Source organism: Sorex fumeus, unplaced genomic scaffold (genome assembly GCF_029834395.1).
Source record: "Sorex fumeus unplaced genomic scaffold, SorFum_2.1 ptg000034l, whole genome shotgun sequence".
Lineage (NCBI taxonomy): Eukaryota > Metazoa > Chordata > Mammalia > Eulipotyphla > Soricidae > Sorex > Sorex fumeus.
In genome coordinates this window covers 47521772-47534687 of record NW_026606091.1, presented here as the reverse complement: position 1 = coordinate 47534687, position 12916 = coordinate 47521772, and the positions used below count along the sequence as shown (strand labels likewise).

At 52.8% G+C, this 12916-nt stretch overlaps 1 protein-coding gene across 1 annotated transcript in view; it reads right to left on the bottom strand.

Moving 5' to 3' along the window:
- Positions 1 to 6996: 6996 nt before the first annotated feature.
- The window catches only part of SNX30 (sorting nexin family member 30), a 104694-nt gene continuing 98774 nt past the window's right edge, over positions 6997 to 12916 (bottom strand). The window contains exons 8-9 of the mRNA XM_056117171.1: positions 10888 to 11040; positions 6997 to 8069 (exon numbers count right to left, since the gene is read on the bottom strand). Coding sequence (XP_055973146.1) covers positions 8010 to 8069; positions 10888 to 11040 — 213 coding nt within the window. The 3' untranslated portion in view covers positions 6997 to 8009. The remainder of the gene's footprint in view (positions 8070 to 10887; positions 11041 to 12916) is intronic.

The window sequence follows — 12916 nt, the reverse complement described above, 5'->3', positions numbered from 1 at the left end:
TTATCGCCTATTTTACTCGCAGACATAACAGTGGCCTCGCCATCTAATAAAATCAGCATTCATCGTAAATGTGTGCGTTGTTCTTTCCCAGACAAGTGTACCTCAGTCAGCACAGATGTGGCCTTTGTAAGCTGGGCCCAAAGCATGACACAGCACGCTTGGAACAGTCAGCACCTTTGGGCTCAGACAGGATTCACTCATTCCCCGTGGGGAAGGTGAGAACTGAAGGGGACATCCTCTGAGGATTGGCCCCAAGCTAGGTGCAGAAATAAGTCGAGAGCAAGCTTGGGAATGCCCCTGTCCCAGGGGGTACAATGGCTCCAGGGTGGGACCCATGGCAGAACAGACGGTGTGAGATATTCTAATAAAGCTTAACCTTGGAGAATGGAAAGTAGCATCTGAGGAGCTCCTGGAGGCAGGATGCACTCAGAAAGGACCTAGAGATGAAAATACCCTGGGCCGGAGCGATGGCACGGTGAGTAGGGCGTTTGCCTTGTACTCAGCCCACCTGAGTTCAATCCCCGTCATCCCATATGGTCCCCCAAGCACCGCCAGGAGTAATGCCTGAGTTCAGAGCCAGAAGTAACCCCTGAGTATCACTGGGTGTGACCCAAAAAGAAAAAAATTATCCCTAGGGAGGTTGAATGTGAAGAAAGCAAAAAGGGAGGGAGGGAGAGAGAGAAGGCGTCAAGCAGGCCCAGCTGGCGAGAGGACAGAGCAGAGAAGGAGCAAGTCGAAATAGAGTCTCGTTTTTTTTCTCTGCTTTACTTGCTCAGTTTGGGGACCACACCCTGCAGTGCTCAGGGACTGTTTCCAGCTCAGCAGACCCTGGGGTACTTTGTCTCCAATACTGCTAGCTCTTCAGAAAAGTTTTCACTTCCTCTCAAAGACTGTAATTCCAAAGTTCAGGGATACGGCTTGTCTCAAGACACATAGCTGAAAATTCTGGGGTTTGACCTCAAACCTCTCCCTCTTAACCCACTGTATCTTTTATGATGCTGTCTGCTCCCGGGAAGTTTGGTTAGTCTGTCTCTAGTCCGTCGCTGTCACTGGGTAAGCTTAAACAAGCACCTTGCGCTCTCATTTCCAGCACATTCCAGCATTCTAATGCAGAATCCTTTTAGCACATCGAAACGGGATCTCCACTGACCAAGGCATTAGGTTTTCAACCTCTCGGGCACTTTTGACCAGTGGTTGAAGACACCATTTCTTTTTTCTTTGTATAATAAAAACAAAACAAAACAAAAACAATAACCGGGCAAATCAAAAAATGCCTAGTCCTGACTCAGAATATTATGTTGTATTTTGCTAAGAAGTAGGGTCGGAGTAAATCCTTCCTAGATGTTACCTGGGCTGTTAGAGTTTACCAAATAAATCATTGTACTCAAATTAATGCCAACATCTAAAATTGAGAGGGATTTGGGGATAAACCTGTAAAGAAGTGAAGAATTATAAAAATAGTTCAAGGATGTCTTTCTCCTGCTCTGTATATCCTGATTCTTGATGGCAAAACGATATTGTGTATGTATATATATACATATTCATATACAGATATACATCTATATATAGATAGATATATAAGTGTATAATCACACCTGGCAATGTTTAGGGGTTAATACTGACCAGGCACTGAGATTACTCCTGGAGGGTCTTAGGAGATCATATGGGGTGTCCGGGATCAAACCTGGGTTGGCCGTGTGCAAGGTAAATGCCTTACCCACTGTACTATCGCTGCAACCCCCAATAGACATCTTTTTAAGCAAATAAGAAGCAGACTGGAGCTAAAGAAAGCATCTTTTATATCTTTATTGGTCCATTACTTTAAGTTAATCGAGGTAAAGAAATCTTTTTTAAATTTACGAGCGGGTAGTTTATCAAGCAATACAAATTCTTTTGTTTACCTCAAAATGTAATACTAATCCCATAGTAAACAATGAACAGAGTTTTTATACACATATGAAAAAAGTCGACAAAAAACTTAAGCCTTCATCTAAAATGCAACAAAAAAACTTAAAAAAAAAAACAATTCTGGATTCAATGACAAGGAGAAGAAAGGGTGACATTCTTTGTAAAGTTTGGTAGTTTTGCAAAACAGAAACTTCAACCTGTGAAAAAACCACTTGCTCATCCACACACTTCCTGGAGAACTCACTTTTTTTTTTCACAGCTTTTGATTTGGCTTAACGGCAGCATGGAGTAAAGCACATAGAGGTCTGTATCCACAACTCGGGGTCTTATTTTTCTTTTCACTGTAAAGAATGATTTCTAAAATGAAGAAACACTAGTTCATAATTTGGACAGGACCTAAGCAAAAGGGTGGTGGCTGTTTTTAATCTTTTTTCAATCATTAAAATACAAGTTAGAAAGTGTGCTGGCGTTTGCTTCGATGGGAACTGACCAGAAGGACATTTTCTCCCTGCGCATCCTCACTTCCGGGCATAGGACCAGGCCCGGGGCAGGGGATGGACAGGATGAACCACAACCGGACCAAAGCTGCAGGGGCCACTGGGTCAGCTGTGAAGAGGGGCGGATGAAGGTCCCGCTGCGACTGACTTGCTTTCTCCTGCTGATCGGCATGTTTTTTTTGTTATCTGCTTTCTTTTTCCCAGGTCCACACCGGGGTGAGAGTGATGTCCCATTTCCTTCTCTAATCAACCGTGGGGTTGGTCTGAGTCTGCAAAGTAACCCATCAAACAAACAGGGGTGTAGACAGGTGTTTCCTGCTCCGACCCAGACCAGCTGGTGAGGGGGGCCACGGAGCACTCCGGCTTCCACAGGAAACACACTCTAGAAGTAGCTGCCTTCATGTGCGCCATCATAATTTGATTACTGGCTTATTCAACCTGCGGAGAAGCTCCACCCGAAACAAGCTGTTCTGAGGCTCCTATCATAGCGGTTACAAAGCTTTGGTGCGCAGAATCGGGGCAAATGTTTCATCTTGTTCTTTGATTCTGCGTGATTTGTCAAGGCTGACTCCCTCTCCGACAGCCCAAGCTGTGTGCACAAAGACACAAAAGAAATCTTCATACTTGAAAACGGACAGGAAAAAAAAAGTTGTGTGGCCCCTGTGCTTCCTCCCACTCTCAGAAATATTTGGCAATAGCGATACTGAGCTTCTCCTACCATGGGGTAGCCCTGACCAGGAAGTCACTGTCTGCCTGGCTTGTTAAGAAGAATGAAGACTGCTTCTAGTCAGCGCTCTAAGTCAGCTAAACAGCAGATGGAAAGGTCTAAAAACTCTTTCTATCCAGAATCTAAAAAATCCTAGATGAAGAATAAGGCATTGATCACTAGGTGTTGACAAACTCTCCAAAAGTGGAGTTAGGTTTTTAACAGTCTGTGGCATTGGCGAAAGTCTGGATTTATTGATGTCCAAGTGCTAACAACATAGGAAACAAATACTGGTTTGTTAGAGCTATTTCCCCCCCAAAGCACTTATTTACAGCCTATCTATAGTAGTAAAACCAACTGTATCATGTATGTCGCTGCCATGCAGGAGACAGACAGTCATACCCACAATGCATTTCAAACACTGATGATTTAAGGATGAGCAGTCAATGGCCTGGAACTAAGGCTCTCTGCCCCTTGCATAATGCAGACTGCACTGCACTGGCTCTGATGCCCCATAGCCAGGAACACAGATGTCCCTCACAAACACAAAACTTATCACCTCTGGGGTGGAGTTGATGGAAAAATGGGTGTCTGGTGGATGCGCTGAATTCAAAAAATTCAAAGACCTTCTCCACAACCAGTTCAATCTTAAGTCTGGCTCACACCACCTGCTCTCCAACCTGTAAGAGGGAAGACCCAAGCTGTCTCCAGCCTCAGGGCTCTTGAAAGCAGAAGGCAGATTCAAATTCCCAGCACAGTTCCGCCAATGAGGAGGCCCAAACAGTACTGGCCCAACCTTCTCTGCCTGTCAGGGAAAGGTGGGAGTCCAGGACTGGGGTGCCCTGTCTTGACCATCTTCTGAGCCTCAGCAGCCCTGTGTGGGGCACAGCTCATAGCCACCCCCATACCTGGGATCTTCCCGCAGCAGCTCAGGTGAGCAAAAAAACTTTCCTGCGATCCATCACACCGCGCCAGAACAGAGCCTGTGCTGAGATGGCCTCAGGCTCCACGCAGACCCTAGATGTCCCTCCACCCTCCAGCTTCCCCAGGGGGCACTTCCCCTGCAGAATGCCCACCTTGATTGAAGCAGGACTGTCTGTCATCCCATCATGAGCAAGGCAGCGCCCCCTAGAGAAAGAGATCTGCCAGGGTGCACCTAGGGACGCTCTGAAAAGGGTGACCCCGGGAATACGGCCCACTCCAATGCACTCTGGCGTGGCTGAAGTCTAATGTGGACACAAAACTTGGCTTGCATTCACTGTGATGCCCGGAGCCTCTGCAGACTTTCAGGGATTTCAAGAAGAAGGTGTGTGTGTTTGTGTGTGTGTGTGGGGGGGGGGGGGGTTCCCCGCATCCTCGAGAGCAGCACCATGGAAATACCCTAACGACACTTCTCCCGGTTCCCCAGGGAATCATCAAGGACAAAGCCTGGCTGTGTCCTCTGTTCCCTCTCTCAGCAATGCCCGTGCCCTGGGCAGAGGTGCCTGGAATCTCCTCAGAGGGCATCCCCCCTCCCCATCCCACGTCTACACCTGCCACACATCCCACACGCACATGTCACCATCACAGGCCTCCCGAGTAGAAGCTGGTTCCCCTTCCAGTTCTTTCTTTCTTCTGCCTTAGCCCAAATTTTTGGAGAGTGTGTGTGGGACTTGCTCAAGCAGGGCTCGGGGGCCACGCCTGGTGGTCCCATGTGAGGTCCTGAGGATGCAGCCTGGGCTCGGCTGAGGGGTCAGGGAGCACCAGGGCCACCTGGCAGGGCTGGGTGGGAGTGGGGCAGGGCTCTGCCTTAAATTTCAAGTGGGACAAATGAAACCGTTCACCTCTGTTCGGTGTGGGGGGGGGGGGGGAGGGAGTGGGGCATGGCGGAGGGGTCACTAAGCTGCTGCCAGCACTTTCCACGCCACAGCCTGGTAGTCGGGTCTCAAAGCCCGTCCACATCTGTTGACCAGAGGTGCGGTCCACAGAAAACAGCCTAGAATGAGACACGGTGAGGAGCTGGTGATCCCAGCCCCACGGCTCCGTGGTGCCGAGGAGGATGGGGTGATGTAGCCTCAGAGAGGCGCTCTTTGGCACAGATGTTTCTGAGTGGCACTGCTCCTGCAGAAGGAACCACATGGGTGTGGCCCAAGGGGACGAGGAGAATCAAGGCTTGGGACCCTCGTGGGGTGGGGAGCAGGGGTCATGGGGTTTGGGGGGTCGGGTGGGAGGACTGGAGACCCTCCTTCACTGCCTGCGCCTGCACCCCTCCAGCTGGGTCAGCACCATCTCCCCCACAGGGCAGGGGCCCTTCGCCGCAACCTTCTTTCTCTAAGGAGATCTGTGCCATCTGCCGGTTTGCTAGCTGTGCCAGCCTGCGGCAAGATGGTTCTGCCCTGCCCCAGCTCTCCTGGGCAACTTCACAGTGCAGGAACTGCATGGAGGCACCAGGGAGGAAAAAAAAAATCAAGCCCAAGATGCCAAACTTTTTGGGAGCCAGACTCCCCCCTCCAATAACAAGCAAGCACACGTGTGCAGCCACTCACTGTCCAGTAGGGCCCAGTGAAGAACCTCATGCTTTTTTTCTGGAAGAGTTGCCTTCTTTCCCCATGACCCCTGACACGGGAGTGTCCCTGGGCTTGGGCAGCAGCAAGAGACCAGAGTCTGACTCCCCCCCCCCCCCCCCCCCCCGTTGTATTTTCCAAGCACTCTCTTTCTGGGCCGCAATCCAAACAAGGCCATCTCCCCGGGTTCCCCAGGCTGAGCATTTGCTTCTAGGTCACCTGAATGTCTTCTACCAAATACTGAGAGAGAACCGGGCCCCCACCAGGAGATGTACAGCCCTCCGCCTCCCGATTCTACCTGCAAAATGTCAGGGACCCCCCCCCCCCAGTACCTCGTCCCCACAGTCACGCAATGGTAAAGGCAGAGTTATGCACAAATCACCACTCAGACAGCTAGACGATTCTCACCCTTTTGCTTCAGTCCGGCACTGCTAATGGTACCAAACTCACAATCTGCATCACAATGGCACATTAGAAGGGGACCTACAAGCATACCGAGAAGTACCAGTTTGGATTCTGATATCGTCTTTGAAACGGCAATGTTTTCCAACAGGGTGGGGGCAGAACCAGACCTTTGTGGGCCAGTGCTGCTGCTGTTCCCCGGCCCCTGCGGCCTCCACAAGCTCACAAGCACATGGAATGAAGGACTCCCCCAGGTCACACAGGGCAGCTGGGATTTGCAGGTGAAGATGCTCACAGGTGGTCCGTTCAAAACACGAAAAAACAACAAACACAAGAAAGCCTGCTGCTCAGCTGAGGTTCAGGTGCGCTCTTCGAAAGGAATGAGCCCAAGAGGAGGGGACGCAAACAAAACAGGCATCGCTTCCAGTCAGGAGGAAAACGGTGAGTTGGGAGTTAGGTCCTTTTTTGTGTGTGTGTTGATTTGTGAAAACAACTGTGACAGGGCCAGGGGGTGGGGTGTGGGGAAATAGCTCAATGGGCTGAGCACAGGCGTTGCATGCAGGAGACCCGGGTTTGGTCCCCAGTCCTGCATGGTCCCCTGAGCACCACTAGAAGTGACCCCCAAGCACAGAGCTGCAAATAAGCCCCTGAGCACTGCTGGGCATGGCCCAGGAAAAAAAAAAGAAAAGAAAGAAAAGGAAAAGAAAGGATTGAAAGGAGTCACCCTGATAAGAGTTTGAAATGTTGATTCTAGTGGCAGCCAGGTACCCCCAGGAATTTGGCTGCAGCTAGACGTGCAGCTCCAGAAAAAGCAGATTCGCTTTTTGTCAGCAAGGCCCATCCAGGAACTGACTTTGCTTCCTGACCAGGAGATATGAAGAGTTAAAGCACTTCATGTAGAACATTCACATTGAGGTGACAAATCTCGACGGTGTCGTGACAACACGGCGTCCTCTCCCCAAGAGGCCGCCCTAACCTTCTAGGGACACTGGAGGAAACATCAAACTAGGAATTTTTGGTGCGGTCAAGGCAAGTTGCACAAAGCAGACACAAAAGGTGGGGCATGACCTGTGCCCACAGACCATGGGCTTCATCTCCGCCCAGATGACACTGAACAAGCAAATAAAAAAAAAAAGAAAAGAAAAACACTGAAGAACTTCACAGAGAAAAAAAAATGCACCTTTTTTTTTCTTTTCCTTTTACACAAACACAGCTCCATCCTACTGCATTCTCGAGTCAAGACACAAGTTTGGGGAACGCTGTCTCGCCTTCAGTCTCCTGAGGGCATTACCGGGACAAGCAAGGACACTGGCTGGCTCAATCGGGACGCACAGAGACACGGGTTCGAGGCTGACTCCGCAGGAACCGTGGAACCGAACCCAGGGGAGGGCCATGCAGCGCAGGCAGGAGCAGGCCTCGGTCCGGGAAGGGTTTCCTGTGACGAACACCCGGCACTGCCTTCTGGCCGGGCCTTGTCCTTTCCTGTGGAGATCCAGGGCAGAGCCCACGCCTCCAGAGTGAGCACGAACTGCCAGCCTCAGTTCCTGCCTTGCTGGGTTCTCCTCCCTGATGGGCATCTTCGTGGACTCCAGGGCGGAGAGGACGACACGTCTGCGCGGATGGTCCCGACTCTGGAGGTCAAGTCTGGGTAGGTGTTCACAGAGCAGACGCCGCCTCAACATGAATGTCTGCCGTCTTTCGCCGAGAGATGATCACACTTAGCCTCACAGACTCCACCGAGGCAATAAAACACTCGCTGGGGAGAGGTGACAGGTGAAGGAAAAGGGGGAGACAGACAGACAGACAGACAGACACACACACACACACACACACACACACACACACACACACAAGGAGAGATGTTTCTGTAGTTGTCTTCCCAGCGTCACCTCTCTGGCACGGCAGAAATATTCTGGAACCACAGGTCGAAGAGTGTCTGTCCCGAGTGGGAGGTCACTTGGCTTCTTGCTTCTCCTGCAGCAGTGGAATGATGGACTCCCAGGCCATGAGGCACTGAAACGACACAAAACACACACACACACACACACCATGTCAGCCGCGGGTTTCCGATTTTAGGGTCAGCCCCTGACTTTTGCACTGAGGGACCCTTCGATGGTTTCGAGCTTCCCTGTCAGGGAGGGGAAGTGGCAGGCACTCGCCTAACGGGGTCACCCCTGCCTCCACTGCAACTCGACAAGGGTGTGTCCACCAAGCCCCCAGGTCCCGAGTGGAAAGGGCCTCTCAGGAAGAGACTGTCCCCTTCAGAGGGAGAGACCCAGCTGTGGGTCACAGTGGACACCCTGGGTGCCCGGCCAGGATGGAGATCCAGGGCTGGGCGCGCCCCCCACCCCGATCCCCGCCCCCACCCCCGATGCAGGAACCAGCCGCCTGACAAGAGAATGGACCGGGCAATGAAACAACCTCAGGCTGGTTTGCTCTGGCCACTCCCGGACCCCCGACAGGGAAAGTGCGCAAAGGAAACCGTACACTGATGCAGAGCTTGTATATCCCAGTGCTGCTATGTATTTGACGTTCATGGCGCTAGTTACGCTCAGGCCAAGTTTTAGGGGGGGAAATGGTGTTTTTTTTTCTTCCCCCCCTTCCCCGCACATGCCCATGCATTTCCTGGCTGGAGGGCAAAAGGGACCCAGAGCAGCTAATGAACGTGCCCGGGACCCAGAGCAGGCAATACACATGCCCAGAAAGAAAGAGGCAGCGTTCCAGAACTGGTCCTGGTCTTGGGATCCAGGTCTCGGGAAGGCTGTGGTGCGGCTGTTTAGAGGAGAGACAGACACTGCGGGATGAGTCAGGGCTCCCATGGGGTGGAGTGGGGAGAGGGAAGGGCGGGGGAGGGAGGGAGGAGGAGCCTTTAGCTCCCCATGCTGATGCCTGGCTGCTCCGTGCCTGCACAGACCCTCGCTGGAGCAAGCTCACACCCATTTGGCAGATGAGGTAACAGAGGCACGGAGAGGCACTCCGCCTGAGTGCACGGTGAGTGGAGGAGGAGCAAGGCTGAGCCTTCACAGGGGGCCAGCTTCCCTACTGCTTTTTTTGTAGACAGGGCTGTCCCCAGGACAAGTGGCCCCAAAGGCCCACACCGACAGTCTCAGAAGGGGGAGACTTCAGATGCTGGGGACCTGGCATGTGTCAAGGATCACCCTGGTTCAGGCTCGCCAGCTGTGGAGCCTTGGAGGAGCTGGAAACGCTTGCAGGGCTTCTACTCCTTCAGTTTTTAATTAATTAATTAATTTTTTTTTTGTGTGGGCCATACTGGGTGGTGCTCAGAGCTTACTCCTGGCTCTGTGCTCAGGAATCCTGGCATGCTTGAGGGACCAAATGGGATGCCAGGAATTGAATCCGAGTCAGTCGAGTGCAAGACCAGTGCCCTACCCAGTGGACTATTATTGCTCTGTCCCATTCAGCTTTAAATTAAGAATCAAGAGACTGGAGAGATAGTACAGTGGGCAGGGCGCTGACCTTGCACGCGACTCATCCCAGTTAAACCCCCAGCAACACACGGGATCCTGTGAGCACCACCAAGAATGATCCCTGAGCACAGAGCCAGGAGTATGCCCTGAGTGTGACCCAAACCACATTTGCTGAGACGCCCCACACCAAGCGGCCTGGACCCAGCCCACTCAGTTCCACCACATTGACCCTGCATAGTACTGAGGAAAGGCAGAAGCCTGTCTCTCTCTTCCCTGCACTGAAACGATCCTTCCGAAGACCTGGCAATAAGGCCTACGCACTCCTGCTTCCCGACACACACAAGTCCCTCTGACAGTAGCAGTTCCAGACACAGGCCTGAACGTGGTAAGAACCAGCAGAGCCTCTAACTGGGCAGACTCTTCAATGAGTCAGGGAAGAGGGTGTGCTGGGAGGATTGGGCTGGGCGGGCGGGCGGGCATAGCTGGGCTAGTGCTCCTGGATGTCAGGCCACTTGATTAACTGGGCGGGCGGGCATAGCTGGGCTAGTGCTTCTGGATGTCAGGCCACTTGATTAACTGGGATCGCGGCATTCTTCCTCTTTACACTTACGCTGGTGAGGAAGATTAGTAAGACATGACCTAGAGTTGAATATTCTAGTGCCAACTTTGAGGAGGTGTGTGTGCTCGTGTCTGAGAAAGAGGGAATGAGAGAGAGAGCGAGAGAGCGAGAGAGTGAGCACTTAACCTAAAGGACAGAGATCAAAGTGTATCATGAAAGAAGCTGCCTCCAATAGTTTTCCTCAGTAGTACCACATTTATTTTAGGAGCTGAAAACTAGTCCTTCCATCCGGGCTATGGCTCAGTCACAGAGTGCACGCCTCCGGCACCACAAAACACAAATAAATAAAAACATCACTTTTAAGACAAAAACAAAACAGGGCCCGGGAAGTAGCTGCGTGACGGAGCAGAGGTTACACGCGGCTGAGGCTCTGGACCAGATCACAGGCACCAAACAAAACCAAACCCCGAATTTTGATACGGGCGTCGCCAGGTGACCAAAGGAATCTGCGCCACGCTCGGAGTGAAGCAAGGTCCCCTGGACGTCAACTCTCAGGGCGGCTTCACAGAATCCCCCAATAGTAGCAGTTCCACACACAGACCTGGCCGATGCAGGGGAAACTGCCAGAGCCCCAGGGCAGGGCAGGGCAGGGCAGGGACCCTGGGGGGCCAGGGAGACTCCCCTGGAGGTGGGGTGGGGAGGCAGGACCTCCGCTTCCAAACCCAACCCTGCCTCCAGTGCTGCAGGGAAAGGGCGCACAGGGTCTGCCAGGAAAGAAATCACAGCAGCCGCCAGGAACACCGCCTACCACGGGAGGACTCCGGCGGGCCGGCGGGCTCGTTACCTTCTCATAATACTGGATGTTCTTGTCCGCCATCCCCATGAGCAGCTGCCGGAAGTCCTGGCGCTTGTTGCTCTGCCACCGCTCCATGTCGGCCTTCAGGTCGGCGTTGAAACACTCCATCCGGTCCTGGCATTTCTCAACGTCTGCAGGCACCTGGAAGGCAGAGGCGGAAACAGGGGCTTGGCACACCTGACCGTGCCCACAGCTGCCCGCTCCTCTGTTCCCAGGGCTTTGGAAGGCCGAGGGGCCACATCCCGAGCCACAGACATGCTCTTGCCTCTCAGTTAGTTGCAGGAAGGGTCTGGTGGGGGGGGGGGGGTGGGGGGCATTAAGGAACTCAAAAAGAGGTGGTGCTGACCCAAATCTTCTATCCCAGCACAGGGGCTGGAGCAATAGCACAGCGGGTAGGGTGTTTGCCTTGCACGCAGCAGACCCGGGTTCGATTCCCAGCATCCCGCATGGTCCCTCGAGCACTGACAGGAGTAATTCCTGAGTGCAGAGCCAGGAGTAACCCCTGAGCATCGCCGGGTGTGACCCAAACAGCAAAACAAAACAAAACAAAACAAAAAAACCTGCACAGCACTGCAGAGATCCATGTGGGACACAGGCCCCAACCACCCCCCATTCACAAATAGAAAAAGGAAATTGCAAATCTGTTCCTCGGTGCCTAGATTCAGCTCATCCACATGTGAAACCTGTTTGTGGATTTTGCAGAGAGCCATATTTGGCAACGCGCTCTATTCTTCTCTGTCACCAAATCAAACTAGGGAAAAAATGTTTCCCATGTCAAGCGAGCTACTTCATTCCCTGGGATATTTGATAAGGTGTAGCCTCGGTGACCAGAGAATTGTAATATTAAAGCTGTTGGCTGAGGGGCTGGAGAGATAGTACAGCAGATAGTTTGTCTTGCACACAGCTGACCTGGGTTCGATCCCCGGCATCCCATATGGTCCCCCAAGCACCGCCAGGAGTAATTCCTGAGCGCAGAGCCAGAAGTAACCCCTAAGCGTCGCTGGGTGTGGCCCCCCTCAAAAAAAAAAACTATTGGCTGATTTCCTCCCAAGATCCCCACTTTACACATCGAATGAAACTTGGTCCGTGCCCCCCATCCCCCTTGGTCATCTTGGCAGATCACCAAGGTTCAAGTTGGACCACTGGGGCAAAGGGAGGAAAACCAGGCCTGCAGGAGACAAGATGAAAGCTGAGGCAGGTTCCTGGGTTTTCCTTCACAGAGGTTTCAAAGACTCTCATGGAGGGGAAATCCTTTCCCTGGGCTTTCACAACTCTGACCCTGCTGAGTGTCTTCTACACTAGACAGTTACGGGAGCCCTGTGGTCCCCGGGCTTCCCCAAACTCAAAGTTGGTTTCTCTGCCCCCTCCGTTGCTCCCCGATGGCTTGTACACAGGTCAGGGGGTCGTACCCGAAGCTGAGTGAAAGCTCATCTGCCGAGTGCCTCTCCGGGGTCAGGCCCCATCGACTGTGTTGCGGCCTGACCTCCATGTGTCTGAGCCAGCCAGTGTCTCAGGGGTGGTCCCCTCTCTGCATGCACCCAGCAGTCCCCTTGATCCTCACCCAGCCTCGTACCCTGCTAGCATCTGGGTGACTGGCCCTGGTCCTTTTGTCACCCTTTGTGCATCACAAAGGGATCGAGGCAGAGAGGGAAAGCGATACTCTGGAATGAGAAAATCTGGGAGGAGAGAGCGAGGCCCATGCTGACTGGCTCAGAACTCAGAGGCTCCTCATCCGGGATGACTCCCAGGCCGAGAGCATGGGCTGACCCACTGCGCTTTGTGATCACAGTCAGAGTTCTGGACTCAGGGCCATCCGAGCTCCCACTTAGAAGAGTATTTCTTGGTACCCTCCCTGCAGGGCCCCAGGGACAGAGTCAAGCATGACACTCCTGTCACCTGCGGCTCTGGTGGGGAGAAAGCGGGAGGGCCGGGGAAGGTTCCAGATGCTTGGCCTGCACGGGGCCCTCGGAGAGCGGGCTGAGGAGGGGAATCCCGAGAGGAAGGCCACCGGGCTGAG